Source organism: Colius striatus, chromosome 4 (genome assembly GCF_028858725.1).
Source record: "Colius striatus isolate bColStr4 chromosome 4, bColStr4.1.hap1, whole genome shotgun sequence".
Lineage (NCBI taxonomy): Eukaryota > Metazoa > Chordata > Aves > Coliiformes > Coliidae > Colius > Colius striatus.
In genome coordinates this window covers 22,996,601-23,011,797 of record NC_084762.1, presented here as the reverse complement: position 1 = coordinate 23,011,797, position 15,197 = coordinate 22,996,601, and the positions used below count along the sequence as shown (strand labels likewise).

Sequence of the window (15,197 nt, the reverse complement as noted above, 5' to 3'; positions counted from 1 at the left end):
GCACTGTGGCCATGTCCTCACACAGTCTCCTGCCTGTCTGAGCGCACTCACCTGGAGCAGCTGGTAATTCTCAGTCTTACCATTGCTCTCCATGCGTTTCAGGGTGACCACCTATGTTCTCATTGCCGGTTGCAGAGGGGTCTCTGGATGAGGGGACCAGTTTGGGTTTAGAGCTTGGGTCCATCACAGTCAGTGGCTTTTCCAACAGCAATATCTGTGAACCACCAGGTATTATCAACTTCATAGTAATCGTCCTAGATCACAGTCACCAGTGTAGGTCAGAGGCTGAAGTGGCCAACATAAATCTTGCGATGCTGGGACAAAAATGCCATCATTAAAAATTCTCAGGATGGGCTTGATTTAAAGAAGGAACTACTTCTCTATCCTGTACAGCCAAAATCTTTCCATTTTGCAAGATGCTTGAAGATTCTTACCAATAGTCTTCTATTGTGTTCTGTGACAAGAATGGCTGTTTGTGAGTGTTCATGATCATCAGTGATACCGCATGCTGTGCTATCATTATACCATTTAGTGTCCAATTCTCTGTGCTGGCATCATTACAACAATCTCTATGAGAACTTTCTCTGCCCTTGTGAAAACAGCTGTGTTGCCACTACCGGCAACATCACCAGGCCGCCCTCACGGATCACTCAGCCCACCGACTGCTGAGGGGACAAGATCACTGCATACTCAGTATGGATGATGCTTTATTCCAGCTTATTGCTTGCACCATGTGCTTTTATCTGCTAATACAAGCACTTCCTTTCACTCAACCCCATGCTCACCTCTTCTGTCTCATGCCATTGAACTGTCTGACTCTTGAGCATACAGGACAGTTGGTCAGCATCAAAAACAGTATGAGTGATCAGGAGAGGACCTGGATTAATCTTAATGGATGAACTGGAGAAAGATGCGCACAGAACAGAACTGGACTACCTCCAATTCTGTCTCCATTATGGAGAATAATGCTTCCACTATCTTGTAGGTATACACAGAGTAGGGTTCAGTTTTGACTAGGGAGTCATCACATGAGATATGAAGAAAACAGACAATAAGAGAAGTGAACATCAAATTATTATTGCTCATACCTGCTTGGAGCTTTCTGAGTTAAATATTACATGTATTCAACTGTTAGATGACAAATAGGCTTGTAAATCAACTCAAACTGATGGATAAGCTTACATAGAGATTTATGCAAACTGGCATGTTTTCAGAATTGCCTACTTAAGTGAGCAAAATCTATGTCCCATTTTAGTTACATTTTCTCAAATATATGATGGAGTTTGGAACATATGTATATCATTGAATATATTTTAAAGATGAATAGATGAGTTGCTGAGAGGTATAGTTTAGTTTAGTCATGGGCTTGACAGGGTGAGGTTAGTGGTTGTACTCAATGATCTGAAACATATTTTTCAACTATAATGATTCTTTGATTCTATGATACCATTGTTTTTTCCATAAAGTTAGTGTGGATGCTAGTACCCTTTAAAAGAAGCTAACAGTAAATTCTGCTTATGGGTTGTGGTTTTCTGAGGTTGTCTTTCATGTCCAAATGAATCTAGTGTTTTAATGGAATTTGGCATACATTGTATAGATAAAGTATAATCGTATTAAACCAAAATGCTTGACTGAGCTTTTGCTTTATTGCGTAACATCACATTATACGCATTCACACAATTTAATAAATTGTGGATTTTTAGTGAATCAGGATGAATGAAATCTCTTCACATTGAAATTTAGGCCCAGTGGAGGGTTTGGCAAATTGTTTTGTAGTGCAGTTCACAATCTGAAACAGACTGTTAATAAAATAAAAATTTGAAAAAATAAATTTGAAAATAAATTTGAAAAGTTTAGACTGTTGTGAGATTTCAAACCATGATGTTGTAGCTTGAAATTACACTTCTGAAAGCAAATATAATGTACATTTTCCAATCATTAAAAAAAATGATTCTTCCTAAATCAGTTTTATGCAGTGGTTAGCGGTAACTTTTCTGCAAAAAAATGATGTGTAACTTTATGCCAAAGACAGTTCAAAGTTAAATGCTGCTTTTTAAATGTGATTTCAAAGTGATTTTGACATGCTTCTTTTTTGTCTTGCTATCTTGCACAGGTATCATTTTTCTTATTCATTATTTTTGTGGTGTATACCATGCTGCCCTTCAACATGAGGGATGCTATAGTTGCCAGCGTCTTGACCTCTGCATCTCATACAATTGTGCTGAGCGTCTGTTTATCAGGTACAGCTGTTTTAAAGGAACACTTGGTTTGGCAGGTAGGTGCTTTGTGGAATTAATGATTAATTGTGCACTGAATAGCCTGAAAAATGAGACAGGAATACCTCAGTGGGTGCTTGGGAGTGTAAACTTATTTATCTCTTCATTCCTAAATTGCTACAGATTTCATTCACGGGTAGTCACTTTTTAATAATCAGGGTGTCAGTGATGTTAAATCTTGTTGAATTGCATGCTTAAGTAGTAGATTCTACAGCCACATAGTACTTACCAATTTAAAATCTAACATTGTTTGAAAAAATTATGTGATGCAGTACAATATAGTGGTAGATGCAATGTGTCACGTAAACCACATTGCTTCTCTTCTCACCTCATTAAAGCCTAACTTCCAAGACCAAAGATTTTTTTTTTCAGGTGTCAGTGTTATCTTTGACTCAGGATAGCATTATTCCTTTGAGTACTCTGAAGTCTACTGGGTTGAAAATCTGTTGTGAAGACATTGCCCTTTTCAAGTCTGCTACAGGACTTGTCCTTCTGTAGTCCTCAGTCATTTATAGGAATTTTCCAGCCTCCTCCTGGTTAGGCCTCCTGATTGAAGGGGACTGGCTGGTTCCAGACTCAATGACATTTAGGGAACCCATCTATGTTTGCAGTTAAGTCTTACTTTGTAACTCAACTAGAATACTTTACTGCATGATCCATTGCACACAAATAATTTTTAAAAATCTAATTGTGGTGAGCAGCGTGAAGAATGAAACAAATAGTTACTACTTACCTTTTAAGTTACTTAAGCCTTATTTTGAAATGCATTATGACTCAAAGGATAGCTGGAAAATTGCAATGGTTTTACAAAAGTTATGCATTGTACGTTGTTGTTCAGGAAAATACATTTTATTTCCAGATATGGCTGCAGGTCTGTGTTATATGAAACATTGAAGTCTCGTAAACAAAATGTGTTCTAAGATCCTAAGATGTAGTTCTCTGTAGAAATTTTTAAATGGTGAGATAAATGGGTTTGTTTTCCTCTTGTTGATGTGCATTACTTACATAGAGATTTCCAGGTTGTGCTGCATGTTAAGGATGGACTGTGGTCACCTGCAGTAGATTTAGAATTTTAATAATTCACTAATACAGTTACTGATAATTGTATTCAAATAAATCAAGGGAGAATGTAATTCTTGGGTTTATGTTGACCTATGGCTTTTATTCTGGTCATAGATGTGCTGCTAAAACAGTACTAATGTTTGCAACTCATTCCTTAAAGCATTTTGTGTTAAAGTTGTTTGAAGAATTTTTTTTCCTACCTATCTTTCTAGACCATTAAAATTTGGTATATCTAAAGCAGTACTTTCTGAAGATGTTTTATTTTTAGACACATCATGTCTCCAGAATCAAAAGAATCACGGGTTGTGGTATACAATTAGTTGTCTGTCATCTCTTCTGGAACTTCCTGTTTCATTCAGAAAGAGTGGATGTCTTTGAGCAATTGTGAATTTGTTAGGGCTATTTAATTTCCAGGATGTTCTTCATTTTCTATTCTGTCTTTGTAAATTGTATTAAATGTTCTGAATAATTTGGCAGTTACTGAAATTACTGAATGTATTGACTTCTTACACATGTGGAAAAGACTAAATGCCACTGTCACAGTTTGTTTGCCCTCTGTTCACTTTGAGATTACTGTTGTTTATATTTGGAATGTAAGAAAAAAAATGTTTGTTTTGTGTTCTTTGCTTTTGAAAATTGAAACCACAAATAAAGGATTAGATAAGAGGTACTGATTAAAACTAAATAGAGAAATAATGTTTGTTGATTATATAACTTAAGTTGATGTAAGTAAGAGCTGGGGTATAGTTATTTCAAAGGATCTTGCTGTTGAACAGGGAAAATATTAGTGAGGCCTAAACTGAAGCTGGTTTGGAGAATTCAGTTACTAAAGCCCAGAGATGAAGAACTACCAGTACACTGAAATTTGACAGCTTAAAGAAACACATTCAGGGCTAAGAAGAGCAGATGTGGTTTTTGGAGCTGCAGTTAGCTTTGATGAAAATATATTAATTTGACTTCAGGGCTACTCATTTGTCTCAGCAAAACAGAAACCCCCTGCTATGACAATGAACAGTGTGTTTTCCTTCAAGTATGCATTTTTTTTCTAGAGGGCAGATAAAGAACTAGTAGTATGTACTGAAGAAGGAGAAAGTGTTAAAACAAATCTACCTGTAGGTAAACATCAGATATTGTAGCATATATATCCTGTATGTATAGCAAATATCCTTCTGTAGATAGTACCTTAATTTCTTTTTTAGCAGTATTCCCTTTGTAACTATGTATTGGAAAACTTTGATTAAACCTTCTCTGAGCTTTCTGTTCTCATGGATGAAGAAATGCCATTCATTCAGTCTTACTTATGTCAAAGTCTTTTGCCTTATAATGCCTTTGATACAACTCTTCTGGGCTCTCTCCAATTTTTCAGCATCTTCAGTGACCTTGGTTGACATACCATAGCATTTTGGAAGTTAATCATACCTTCAGTCTATCAGTAGAGAAAAATCAATGTACAGAAGCATTTGCATATTTTGGATTTGGCAGAGCCTATCTTACTGGTTTTGGCATTCCTTTTGTTGTTCTCTGTAAAGTTTTACACTCAAAATTAACTTCAGTAAATTTGAAAGGCTTAGCATGCTCTTGATTATCCAGTGTTGGTTGCAGTCAGAGATAATGATATTAAGGGCAGGATAAATACATCAAACCACTCTGCTGATTAGTTACTTTCTATTTGGCCTATCTGTCCTTTGCAGGGAGGGAATCCACATTAATTTGAAAATTGGCAATGATGGTGGTGTGGTTTGGCCCAGCTAGCACAGAAGCACCACGACAGTCTCTTACTTGATGCCTCCCATTCACCTCCACCTTCGTTAAGATGGCAGACACCCCAGCAAAATGAGAGTAAAAAGATAAGCAAGGTTGTTGTGGATTAAGACAAGGGCAGGGAAGGCTCGCTGCCAATTAGGGTTCCGGGCAAAACAGACTCCAGTACTCGACTTAGAGAGGAAAGTAGGAAAGTTTATTCTACTACCTACAAGAAACAGAACAGAACAAAAGCAAAAAGGGAGTAGAATGATGAGAAAATTACAACCAGCACTTTAAGATCTCCCTCCCCCATCCCTCCTTTCTTCCCAGGCCCAGGTCACTGCTCCCAATATCTCTACCTCCTCCCCGCTCAACAGCTCACGGGGGAAGGGAATGGGGGATGTGGTCAGTCTCTCACAGCTCTGCCACTTTTCTCTTCTCAGATGACTATGACTCCTTGCGTTCTTCCCCTGCTCTGATAAGGGATCACTCTCCTGGCACACAGTCCTTAATGAACTTCTCTGGTGTGGATTCTTCCCAGCTGCTACGGCTTCTGCCGATAAAGGGTCCCTCACACGGGACACAGTCCTTGGTGGATATCCCTGGTGTGGATTCTTTGCCACGGTTGCAGTTTCTGGGCATAAGTTTAATGAGGTTCTTTGTCATGGGTTCCTCCCCACAGTTATAGCTCCTGTGAATATTGGATCCCTCCCTCAGGATACGGCCTGCTCTGGCCATAGTTTTAATGAAGAGAATCACTGCCTCTGGCTTGGGGTTCTTAGCAAAATGAGTCTTTTTCCCTGATTTGGAGTTTCTAGCCAAATGAATCACTGCCCCTGATATGGGGTCATTATCAAAATAAATCTCTGCCACTGATATGGGGCTTTTAGTGAAATGCAAACAAATCTCAGCTTCACCAGTCCTCTCTGTAGAATGCAGGGGAGTGTCTGCTCCAGCACACCTCCTCCTCTGTTTCCTCACTGACCTTGGAGTCCCCATGATTGTTTCACTCTTCCCACTCCTTGCACCACCACCATCCAGAAAAGAAGAAGGGACAGAAGAAGGAAGAAACAGGAAGAAATCTTTTCTGTCTTATTCTTAAAAAGTAATCATGAAAGTGTCTAATCGACAGCCCCAAAAGTGGGTCTGGCTCAGAGCTGGGGAGAGTTTTGGGCAACTTCTTACAGGAGCCATCTTTACAGCCCCTTCCCCCTTACCAGAAAAGGCTGTCATGTCAAACCGTGACAGATGGAGATGATCTTCCACAAGCCTTCATACTTTTTCCATGGTTATTGACTGTCAGTGTGAATTTTTTTCTTCTTTCTTAGTAGGAATATTCTAGCTTTGTCATCCAGCTTCTGGATCTTTTTTTTTCTGGATCTGTTTTTTGGCTAGTAGACTGACAGACCCAATGGTATCAAATTTCTTTTTCTCCCATGAGAGTACTTCTAGACTATGATGAATTTGCCTTATAACCTTTTTGTCAGTAAAGTGAGTTTCCTGCTTTTGCACTAGCTAAGCCTTTCATCACTTTCACAATTTTTTAATCCTTACTTGCGCTTTGTCAACTTCTTTCTTGCAATGTGGATATTAGCCTTAGAGGAACATGCCTTAGAGGAACTGCTGCAGCAGTTCCAAAAGCTAGTAGGTGGCTTGGTCTCCAAAGGGGTTAGTGTGTTGCAGTGCTCAGTGTGGACACACAGATCTAATAGTAAAACAGTAAAATATCCAGTTAGTCTCCCCTTGCAGTTCTGTGGGGAGTTTAATGGACAGATATGAGGTCTGTGACAGAGAGGAGGAAAAACGGTCCTATGTTTCAGTCTCAGTTTATGAAAAAGTAACTGTGTATGTATGGATTGGGTTTTTTTCTCCTTAAAATTTTAATCCTAACTCTTACAAGACATATAGTCTGGAATCTGGGACTCTGTCCCCTCTTTCCAGGTGAGCATCCTGCTGCCAAGCAGAGTAGGACGTTCTGTCTGCTCCTAGGAGTCAGATGGTTAGGACTGCTGCAAGAAAACGTGACTGTAATGATGGCATGAAGGCATTTTGTGACTGAACATCCCTTTCAGTTACTGCTGGAATGGAAAATATTTCTCTGCCATCCATTGCTATAAACATATAACCTATTTTTCCCCAAACCAGAACAGATTCCAATCAAATACTTGTATTTTTCCTGTTCTGTTATCAACTGCTCGACCGTTCTGATCTCATGATGGGTTAATACTATCGTTAGAGGTCATCTTGTTCTTAATTTGTTGAAAAAGAGCTAACCAAAATATTTAAACTTCCTATAAGCTTCTATTTTTCTCTGTGTTATATGTGGGGGATGTGACTTTTTTATTTCAGTCTTTAAAAAAAGTAATGTTGTTTTAGACTCTCAAGTAATTTAGTTGCTCTTTTAATCTTTTTTGTTGTCTGTTGGCTAAATGTTTTCCATTCCTTGGTTAAATCACTACAAACTGTCATTCATGGCTTTTTCTTTTTCTTTAAACTAGTGTTCCTTACCTTTTGTGTGGTTTTTTTGGCAACTCCTTGTAGCACTGTAAAAGGAGTCCCTTTTAGAGGTACAAAATTGTAGTTGGGCAGCTTACTTGTGTACTTCTTTTTTTCTGTATGTGACTCTCTTCAAAAATGCATGTAGCAAAAAGAAACAATTTTTAATGAATTTTATGAGAATAAAGTTTGGTCTTTGCCTGTGTGATCAGTTTCTTTCTGGTAGTCTAGATAAATCCAGAGATAGTGTTCTGTCCTGGTGGACAAAACCAAATGCTAAATGAAATATTTTTTTTCAAGAATGTTTGAGCTGGGAGATTCCAAGGCTACATCTACAAGATTGTGTGCTTCAGCTGGGCTGAGATCTGTTACAATACATATTATAACCTGTGTGCTATGAACACCAAAATATGAAGCTGCTACCTTATTTTTATGTGATTTGCTGGTGTATATGTACTAACTAACGCTAGTATACATTCAAATTATGGTTTCTGCTTGACTTCTGATTCATGAGCTTTTGGTGTAATTTGTTTCAATAGCTGTAGTGACTAAGAAATTGTGTTTTTTTTTTTTTTTTTTTAAATAAAGCCATGTGTATACACAAGAACATCTTTCTGGCAGTCTTGCAGGTCACATCACCTATCCACCAGCTGGTCCAGCTTGATCATTGCTAGTCTCACACATTAACTTGCATACCTGCATTTTCTCCAGTTGCTGACACAGGAGCCCCTGTGGAGCATAGCTGCGGCACAGCAGCTGCACAGAGACTCCTGTACACGTGCATTTGCACAGGCTAGAGACTCCCTCACACACACACACAAAAAGTTAGATATTGAGTTTAATGAGAAGGCAGAACAGGCTGCAGTAGTCAGGTGCAGGTCATGGCCAGGCCAACGTGCCAAAAAGTAACCTGTTTAAGTGCAACTGCCTCCTTTTAGCCTGTTATCTCTCTAGTTTCCCTCTATTTTGTTGTCCTCCCCAAACCACCATGATCTCTCTGTTTCCCTACCTTTGATTCCTGTCTTAAACATCCCATAACATAATATCTTTCATTGTTCTGCATCTGTCATGTGTCCTGTACCCACTTAGTCCAAGAGGTAATCTGGAGAGCAGCTCCTGATGTCCTATGGGGATTGGTGTCACTACTGGACACTGACACTGAAGCTCCCCTGGGACAACATGGAGAGGGCCTAGAAGGGGTGTACCTTCCTCTGGGTCCTTAATTTGGGTTCCTGTCTGCCTTTCTGAATCTGTTCCCTTCTGGGTTTGTGCATGTGGGCTGATGGCTCCTGTGATGAGCCTGGGAGTAGCAAGGTGTTTTTCAGGCATCCCTCCCTCATTCTGCACTCCCCTGTGTGTGTACAGCTTTTGATCACTTAACCTAAAAATAATTACATTTTTTCTATCAAGATTCATGAAATTGTGATTAACATGTGTTTTGCAATTCATCGTTAAGGGGAAATCTCTAATGTCACAAAATCACAGAATGGTAGGAAGGGATCTTTAGAGATCACCTAGTCCAACCCCTCTGCTGAATCAGGTCCACCTTGATTAGGTCACAGAGGAATGCATCCAGGCAGGTTTTGAAAATTCCCAGAGGAGGAGACTCCACACCCTGCCTGGGCCGCCTCTGCCAGGGCTCTGTCACCCTCACAGTTAAACAGGCTTTCATTATGTTTAAATGGAACTTTTTTCATTTCAGCTTCTTTCCATTACCCTTTGACCTGTCACTGGATACAGCAGAAAAAAGTGATGCCCCAACCTCATGACATCCACCATTTAGAAATTTGTAAATATTTATGAAATCTCCCTGCAATCTCCTCTTGTCTAGACTAAACAACCCCAGTTCCTGCAGCCTTTCCTCCTAAGGAAGATGTTCCAGTCACCTGATCGTCTTGGTGGCCCTGCGCTGGACTTTCTCCAGAAGCTCTCTGTCCCTCCTTGAGCTGGGGGAGCCCAGAACTGGACACAGTACTAGCGTACCATCTAAATTACAAATATTTCCATATATCTAGTAAGCTTTTTTAGAGTTAACAGTGCTGCTTATTCTTCTCTGACTGTCAACTAGAAAAAAAATAACAGGATTTTAAAATACGCAAAACTTTCATACGACATCTATAATACACATTTTGATGTTCTAATTAGCAAGAACTATATGGGCATATTCTTTTTGTTTAGGCCACTGATTTAAGCTCATCAACTGAACATTTTTAATAGGTGACGATATATACAAAAAAAGTTTTATGCAATAGTATGGCATAACATCAAAATCAAAAGCATCTGTGTTCACTGGCTAGTAAAAGAAGAAAAAGTACAGCTCTAGGGCTCAGAAACAGAACAGAAGTTTGTGTATGCTGTTGTCATGCAGTACAAGAAGAAGTCACATTTATTGAAAAAAATACTGGAAAAAAAGACTGTGTCTTTAAATACATTCATTATTGTATTACCCCTGAGGCTGTATAGCTACACAGTGAAAGCTTAAAGCACATAGGAGTTTTAGTAGTCTGAATGACTAAAAGCTGTTGCTGTGGTTTCAATTTATCCTTTTCCCTTAAATACCTTTTTTGATGGAGATGGGGAATGGCTCAGAAGCCACAAGAAGTAAGCAAGCTGGCTCTGCGTCAAGCTAGCTCAGGTCTATGGGCTTTGGGAGATCAGACTGTAAAAAGCACTTATGCTGCTCTGGAAACACAGAACTGGGCAGAGATATGTCTGAAACTGAACCTTAGCCCAGCTGCCATGTTTTTAGATATGGAATTGCCTAGTTAAAGCACAGCCCTCTACTTTTAACAAATAAATTAGACTTAGCAATGTGGAAACTCTATAGGTCTCTAGAAGATTCAACTGCTTATAGATGCACAGAACTAAGACTAATAGCTGGTCAGTAACTGAGGCCCCAGCAGGGCAATAAAACCCCTTAAATGATGCCAGCAGATGTTTGTTCTCAGTGCTGAAAAAGGAAGGAGATATTGTCCACATGTTTATCAGTCTGACCCAGAGAGAATTTTCTCTTTGATTCCTAGTCAAGAATAATTGGTTCCACTGATCCTGTAAGTGGGAAGGCTTCCACGCATTCAAAAGACGCAAAATCTCAGTGCCTGTTCTTCTTCCAGTTGTTGCCAGTATTTCAGAAAAGAATGAAAAGTTCATTTGTCCAGTTTTAAACTGGGGGAAACTATTTAAGCCAGTTCTCATGTAAGCAAGTAGCTCACACTCTGAAACATGAGGTTTTGAGATCCTCACACACACACACTGTGATCCTCTAGAAGGCCAAACTGAGTTTTGTACTGAAGAGGTTTGCTCTGTTTAAAAGATTTCTAAGGGCCACCTTTAGAAAATCCTTGTCTTGAATATGTTCTCACTCTGTATGGTCTTAATTCAGCAACAGCTCTATCGCAGCAATATTTGTTCAGGCTAACCAAAGCAGGATTTGGCTGTCCTGTTTACTAGCATTATTTTCCAAACTTTGTCTGAAGACTCATAGAGATGAGATCTCGTCCAGATTTTTTGCAGACAGGAAGAGACTGTGTCCTAATAAGCATTTACTCACATAAATACTACTAATTAAACTGTTTGGATTATTCAAGGAGGTTTGCAGCAGCTTGCAGTCTTTACACTCTGAATGCAAATATGAGGAGTGCAATAATCCAATTTCCTCTAGAGATGTAGGTGGTGAGATAGAATTTCAGCTTCTACCAGAGGTCTGCTGATATTTTCCTGATGGTCTCATCCAACTCACACAGATTAGCTGTCAGGAATGGAGAGAGATGGTTTACTCCCCCTGTGACAACTGTAGAAGCTGTTGCTGTAGTGATGGTGTCCTCTGAGCCTAACTGGTCAGTGAAGTGATGATGTTCCAACTCCAGTTCTTTTGTGCTAACAATGTATTTAGGTCCACTAATTATTTAACTATCATGTTTAATTAATTTTGCAACATCAAATCCATTTAGATTGGTTAAGATCCTTAGGGATTGTTGTGGATTCACTCCATACCTCTTATTTTTAGTCAGATAAACATAGGATAACTCTTCAAATGCTTTAAAGAGCAGAAATTATCACAATGTAAAAACAGAATGTTCAGTGAAAAGGACAAAGGTTAAAAAAAGAACTTATCTATGTGAAAATGGTGACAAAAGCATAAATGCTAATAAGGCACCTTTGATAATGCTCTGTATTGTTTGGTCTAAGTTTTTAGGTAATTTACTGTTCAGTTATGATGTGATGACACCTTTTTTCCTGCTCTCCAGCAGTTTACACAGTGAATATTTTCCTTACATTATTGGCTAACTTTTTCACCTCAATGCAGTTTATTGATACTGCACTGATGACTTCTGAGTGCAGAGATGATTACCTTTCTACTGTTATTGGTATTGATCAAGTCACTTCTGAGTCACTTGTACATGCTACACGCTGGTTAGTTTCACTGGTTTCATTATCTGATAATTTTCTCTCTGCTACATTATTTCAGCTACGTTATTTGAGCAGCATTAGCTAAAAATATTCCTGAGTAAAATCCTGGGGTTGTGTGTGAGCAAAGCTGGCCTGTCTGAGATGGTGGAGGAGAAAGCAGCAACTTTTGTAAACATGTTCTGAATACAGAGTGCAATTAAAGATCCCACTTTGACTCCCCTTTCCTCATCAGAGTCAGCATTAAACTCAGCTCTGCGTTTGAATTGCATGATACAGGGCTTCAAATTGAGACTGATGAGTCTTGAGTTTCAGAGTTCTGCTGCATTCCCTTCTCTGATGGGAGAACACCACAGTTAGGCAGCAGAGATTGTGCTGGAGAGCCATGTTCGGTCCTACTCAAGCAGCCCCATCAACGACTCCAACCCCTCTCACACTATGACTCAGTTGGATACTTTCCTTCTCCAGAGAGTCATAACCTTCAGCTGATGTCCATGTCTATATTGGGAAGAGTATAGGAACTTTGCCAGAGCATGCAGGGGTGCAACCAGGAAGGCTAATGCCCTTTTAGAATTAAACCTGGCCAGGAAAGGTGAGGAAAACAAGGAGTTTTTCAGGTACGTCAGCTGCAGAACGAAGATTAGGGGGAATGTGGGCCCGCTACTAAACACAGAGGGTGCCCTGGTGGTTGAGGATGCAGGGAAGGCTGAAGTACTGAATGCTTTCTTTGCTTCAGTCTCTACAGCCAAGGCCATCCCAGTCCAGCAAGGATAGTAGGGTGGCCTGGACAGCAGAGGACTTGCCCTGGGTGGAAGAGGTTGAAGACTTGACCAAGCTTAACCCTCATCCTGATGAGATGCATCCAAGAGTGCTGAGGGAACTGGCTGATGTGATTGCTAAGCTGCTCTCCATCATTTTTGAGCAATCATGGAGGACAGGCGAGGTGCCTGAGGACTGGAGAAAGGCCAATGTCACTCCAGTCTTCAAAAAGGGCAAAAAGGACGACTCAGGAAACTACAGGCTGGACAGCCTCACCTCCATCCCTGGAAAAGTGATGGAGCAACTCATCCTGAATGTTATCACTGAACATATGAAGGATAAGATGGTTACGAATGGATTCACCAAGTAGAAAGCCTGTTTGACCAATGTGATAGCCTTCTATGGGGGCATAACTGGCTGGCTAGATGAGGGGAGAGCAGTGGATGTCATCTACCTTGACTTCAGCAAGGCTTTTGACACTGTCTCTCATAACATCCTCATCAGAAAGCTCAGGCAGTGTGGATTGGATGAGTGGATGATGCGGTGCATTGAGAGCTGGCTGAATGACAGAGCCCAGAGAGTGGTGATCAGTGGCACAGAATCTAGTTGAAGGCTTGTGGCCAGTGGAGTTCCACAGGGATCGGTTCTGGGTCTGGACTTGTTCAAGATCTGCAACAACACTCTGGATGATGGAACAGTGTACCCTCAGCAAGTTGGCTGATGACAACAAACTGGGAGGACTGTCTGATTCCCCAGAAGGCTGTGCTGCCCTTCAGTGGGATCTAGACCACCTTGAGAACTGGGCAGAGAGGAACCTCATGAGATTCAACAAGGACAAGTGTAAAGTCCTGCATCTGGGAAGGAACAACCCCATGCACCAGTACAGGCTGGGACTTGACCTGCTGGAGAGCAGGTCTGCAGAGAGAGACTTATGAGTCCTGGTTGACAATAAACTAACCATGAGCCAGCAATGTGCCCTCGTGGCCAAGAAGGCCAATGGCATCCTGGAATGTATCCAGAAGTGTGTCCAGCAGGTCAAGGGAGTTTCTTCTTCCCCTCTACTCTGCCCTGGTGAGGCCTCATCTGCAGTATTGTGTCCAGTTCTGGGCTCCTCAGTGTGGAGGAATGGTTAAGGGAGAATAGACATGGATCCCGGGGTATAATGTTAGGCCCGTTGGGGCAAGGCAGCCTGAGCTCTAGTTACATGAATTTAATGCACAATCAAGACCAGAGTCAGAGCCATGGTTAAAGCAGTTGCTGTCATGTAGACAGCAGGATGCTTTCTGTTCCCTCAAGGTCGGACTGTTTTCAGCTAAAATTGCTAAACAACTTTGGGGAAAAACAAGATGGGAAAATGTGAGGGAGCTTGCTTATTGCAGAAACTGCAAGTAGGATGAACATGAAAATGTAATCTATTAGCTGCTGTTGCTGAGCTAGCTTTGAAGCTGCTGTGTATATAAGTTAGAGCCTGCTTTCAATAAAGGGAAGAAGTTTGCTGATCACTTGCATCTGAGTGTGTCCGCGTCTTCCCTCCATTCGCGACACCTCAGCTCAAGAAGGACAGGGAACTTCTGGAGAGAGTCCAGCACAGGTCCACGAAATGATCAGGGGACTAGAGCATCTTCCTAATGAGGAAAGACTACGGGAACTGGGGCTGTTCAGTCTAGAGAAGAGAAGACTGCTGGAGGATCTCATTAATATTTATAAGTATATAAAGGGTGGGTGTCAGAAGGTTGGGATATCCCTTTTTTCTATTGTAGCTAGCAACAGGACAATGGGATGAAGCTGTAACACAGAAAGTATCATTTAAGCATAAGAAAAAAACTACTATGAGTGTGAGGGAGCCCTGGCACAGGCTGCCCAGAGGGTTTGTGAAGTCTCCTTCCTTGGAGGTCTTCAAGACCAGCCTGGACACATTCCTATGCGACCTGATCTATGTGCACCTGCTTCTGCCAGTGGGGTTGAACTAGACGATCTCTAAAGGACCCTTCCAACACTACCATTCTATGATTCCATGATTCTATAATACTGTCTCTTTAACTGGATGCTAACAAAAGGCAATGATAGTTGAGTAGCTGCTGATAAGTGAATTTTTTAATGTGTTACAGATGTTACGCCTCTTCCTGACAAATTCAGTTCACAAAAGAGGAATAAACAGTGCCTCAAAGGGATGTTATGTCTTCCCTTAACAAGCTCCCAAGACATGGATCAAAGTAGAACTGCAGCATGTGTGGCTTGCACCTCATCCATATTGTCTTAAACTCAGGCCTGCAGACTTGTTCATATTAGGGATACTAGCTAGTTCGGGTGAAATTCATGATATGTTCTGTAGTATTCAAAATTTCAGCAGTGGTGAAATGTTTCCCATTATATGAGGTCCTGACAGAGTGTATGTATGTAGTGTATACATAACATGCAAAATTATCTATATAAAAATGTAGATAATATAGATAA

At 40.5% G+C, this 15,197-nt stretch overlaps 1 protein-coding gene across 5 annotated transcripts in view; it reads left to right on the top strand.

Annotated features, from left to right (window-relative positions):
- Positions 1-15,197, top strand: part of ADCY2 (adenylate cyclase 2) — a 200,122-nt gene that overhangs the window by 61,438 nt on the left and 123,487 nt on the right. For 4 of the 5 annotated variants that reach the window (XM_061995303.1, XM_061995306.1, XM_061995307.1 and 1 more), the window contains one exon: positions 2,114-2,275. In XM_061995303.1, coding sequence (XP_061851287.1) covers positions 2,153-2,275 — 123 coding nt within the window. In that variant the 5' untranslated portion in view covers positions 2,114-2,152. Of the gene's footprint in view, positions 1-179; positions 229-2,113; positions 2,276-15,197 lie in introns of those variants that run through there. The other variant, XM_061995304.1, reaches the window with a different exon arrangement.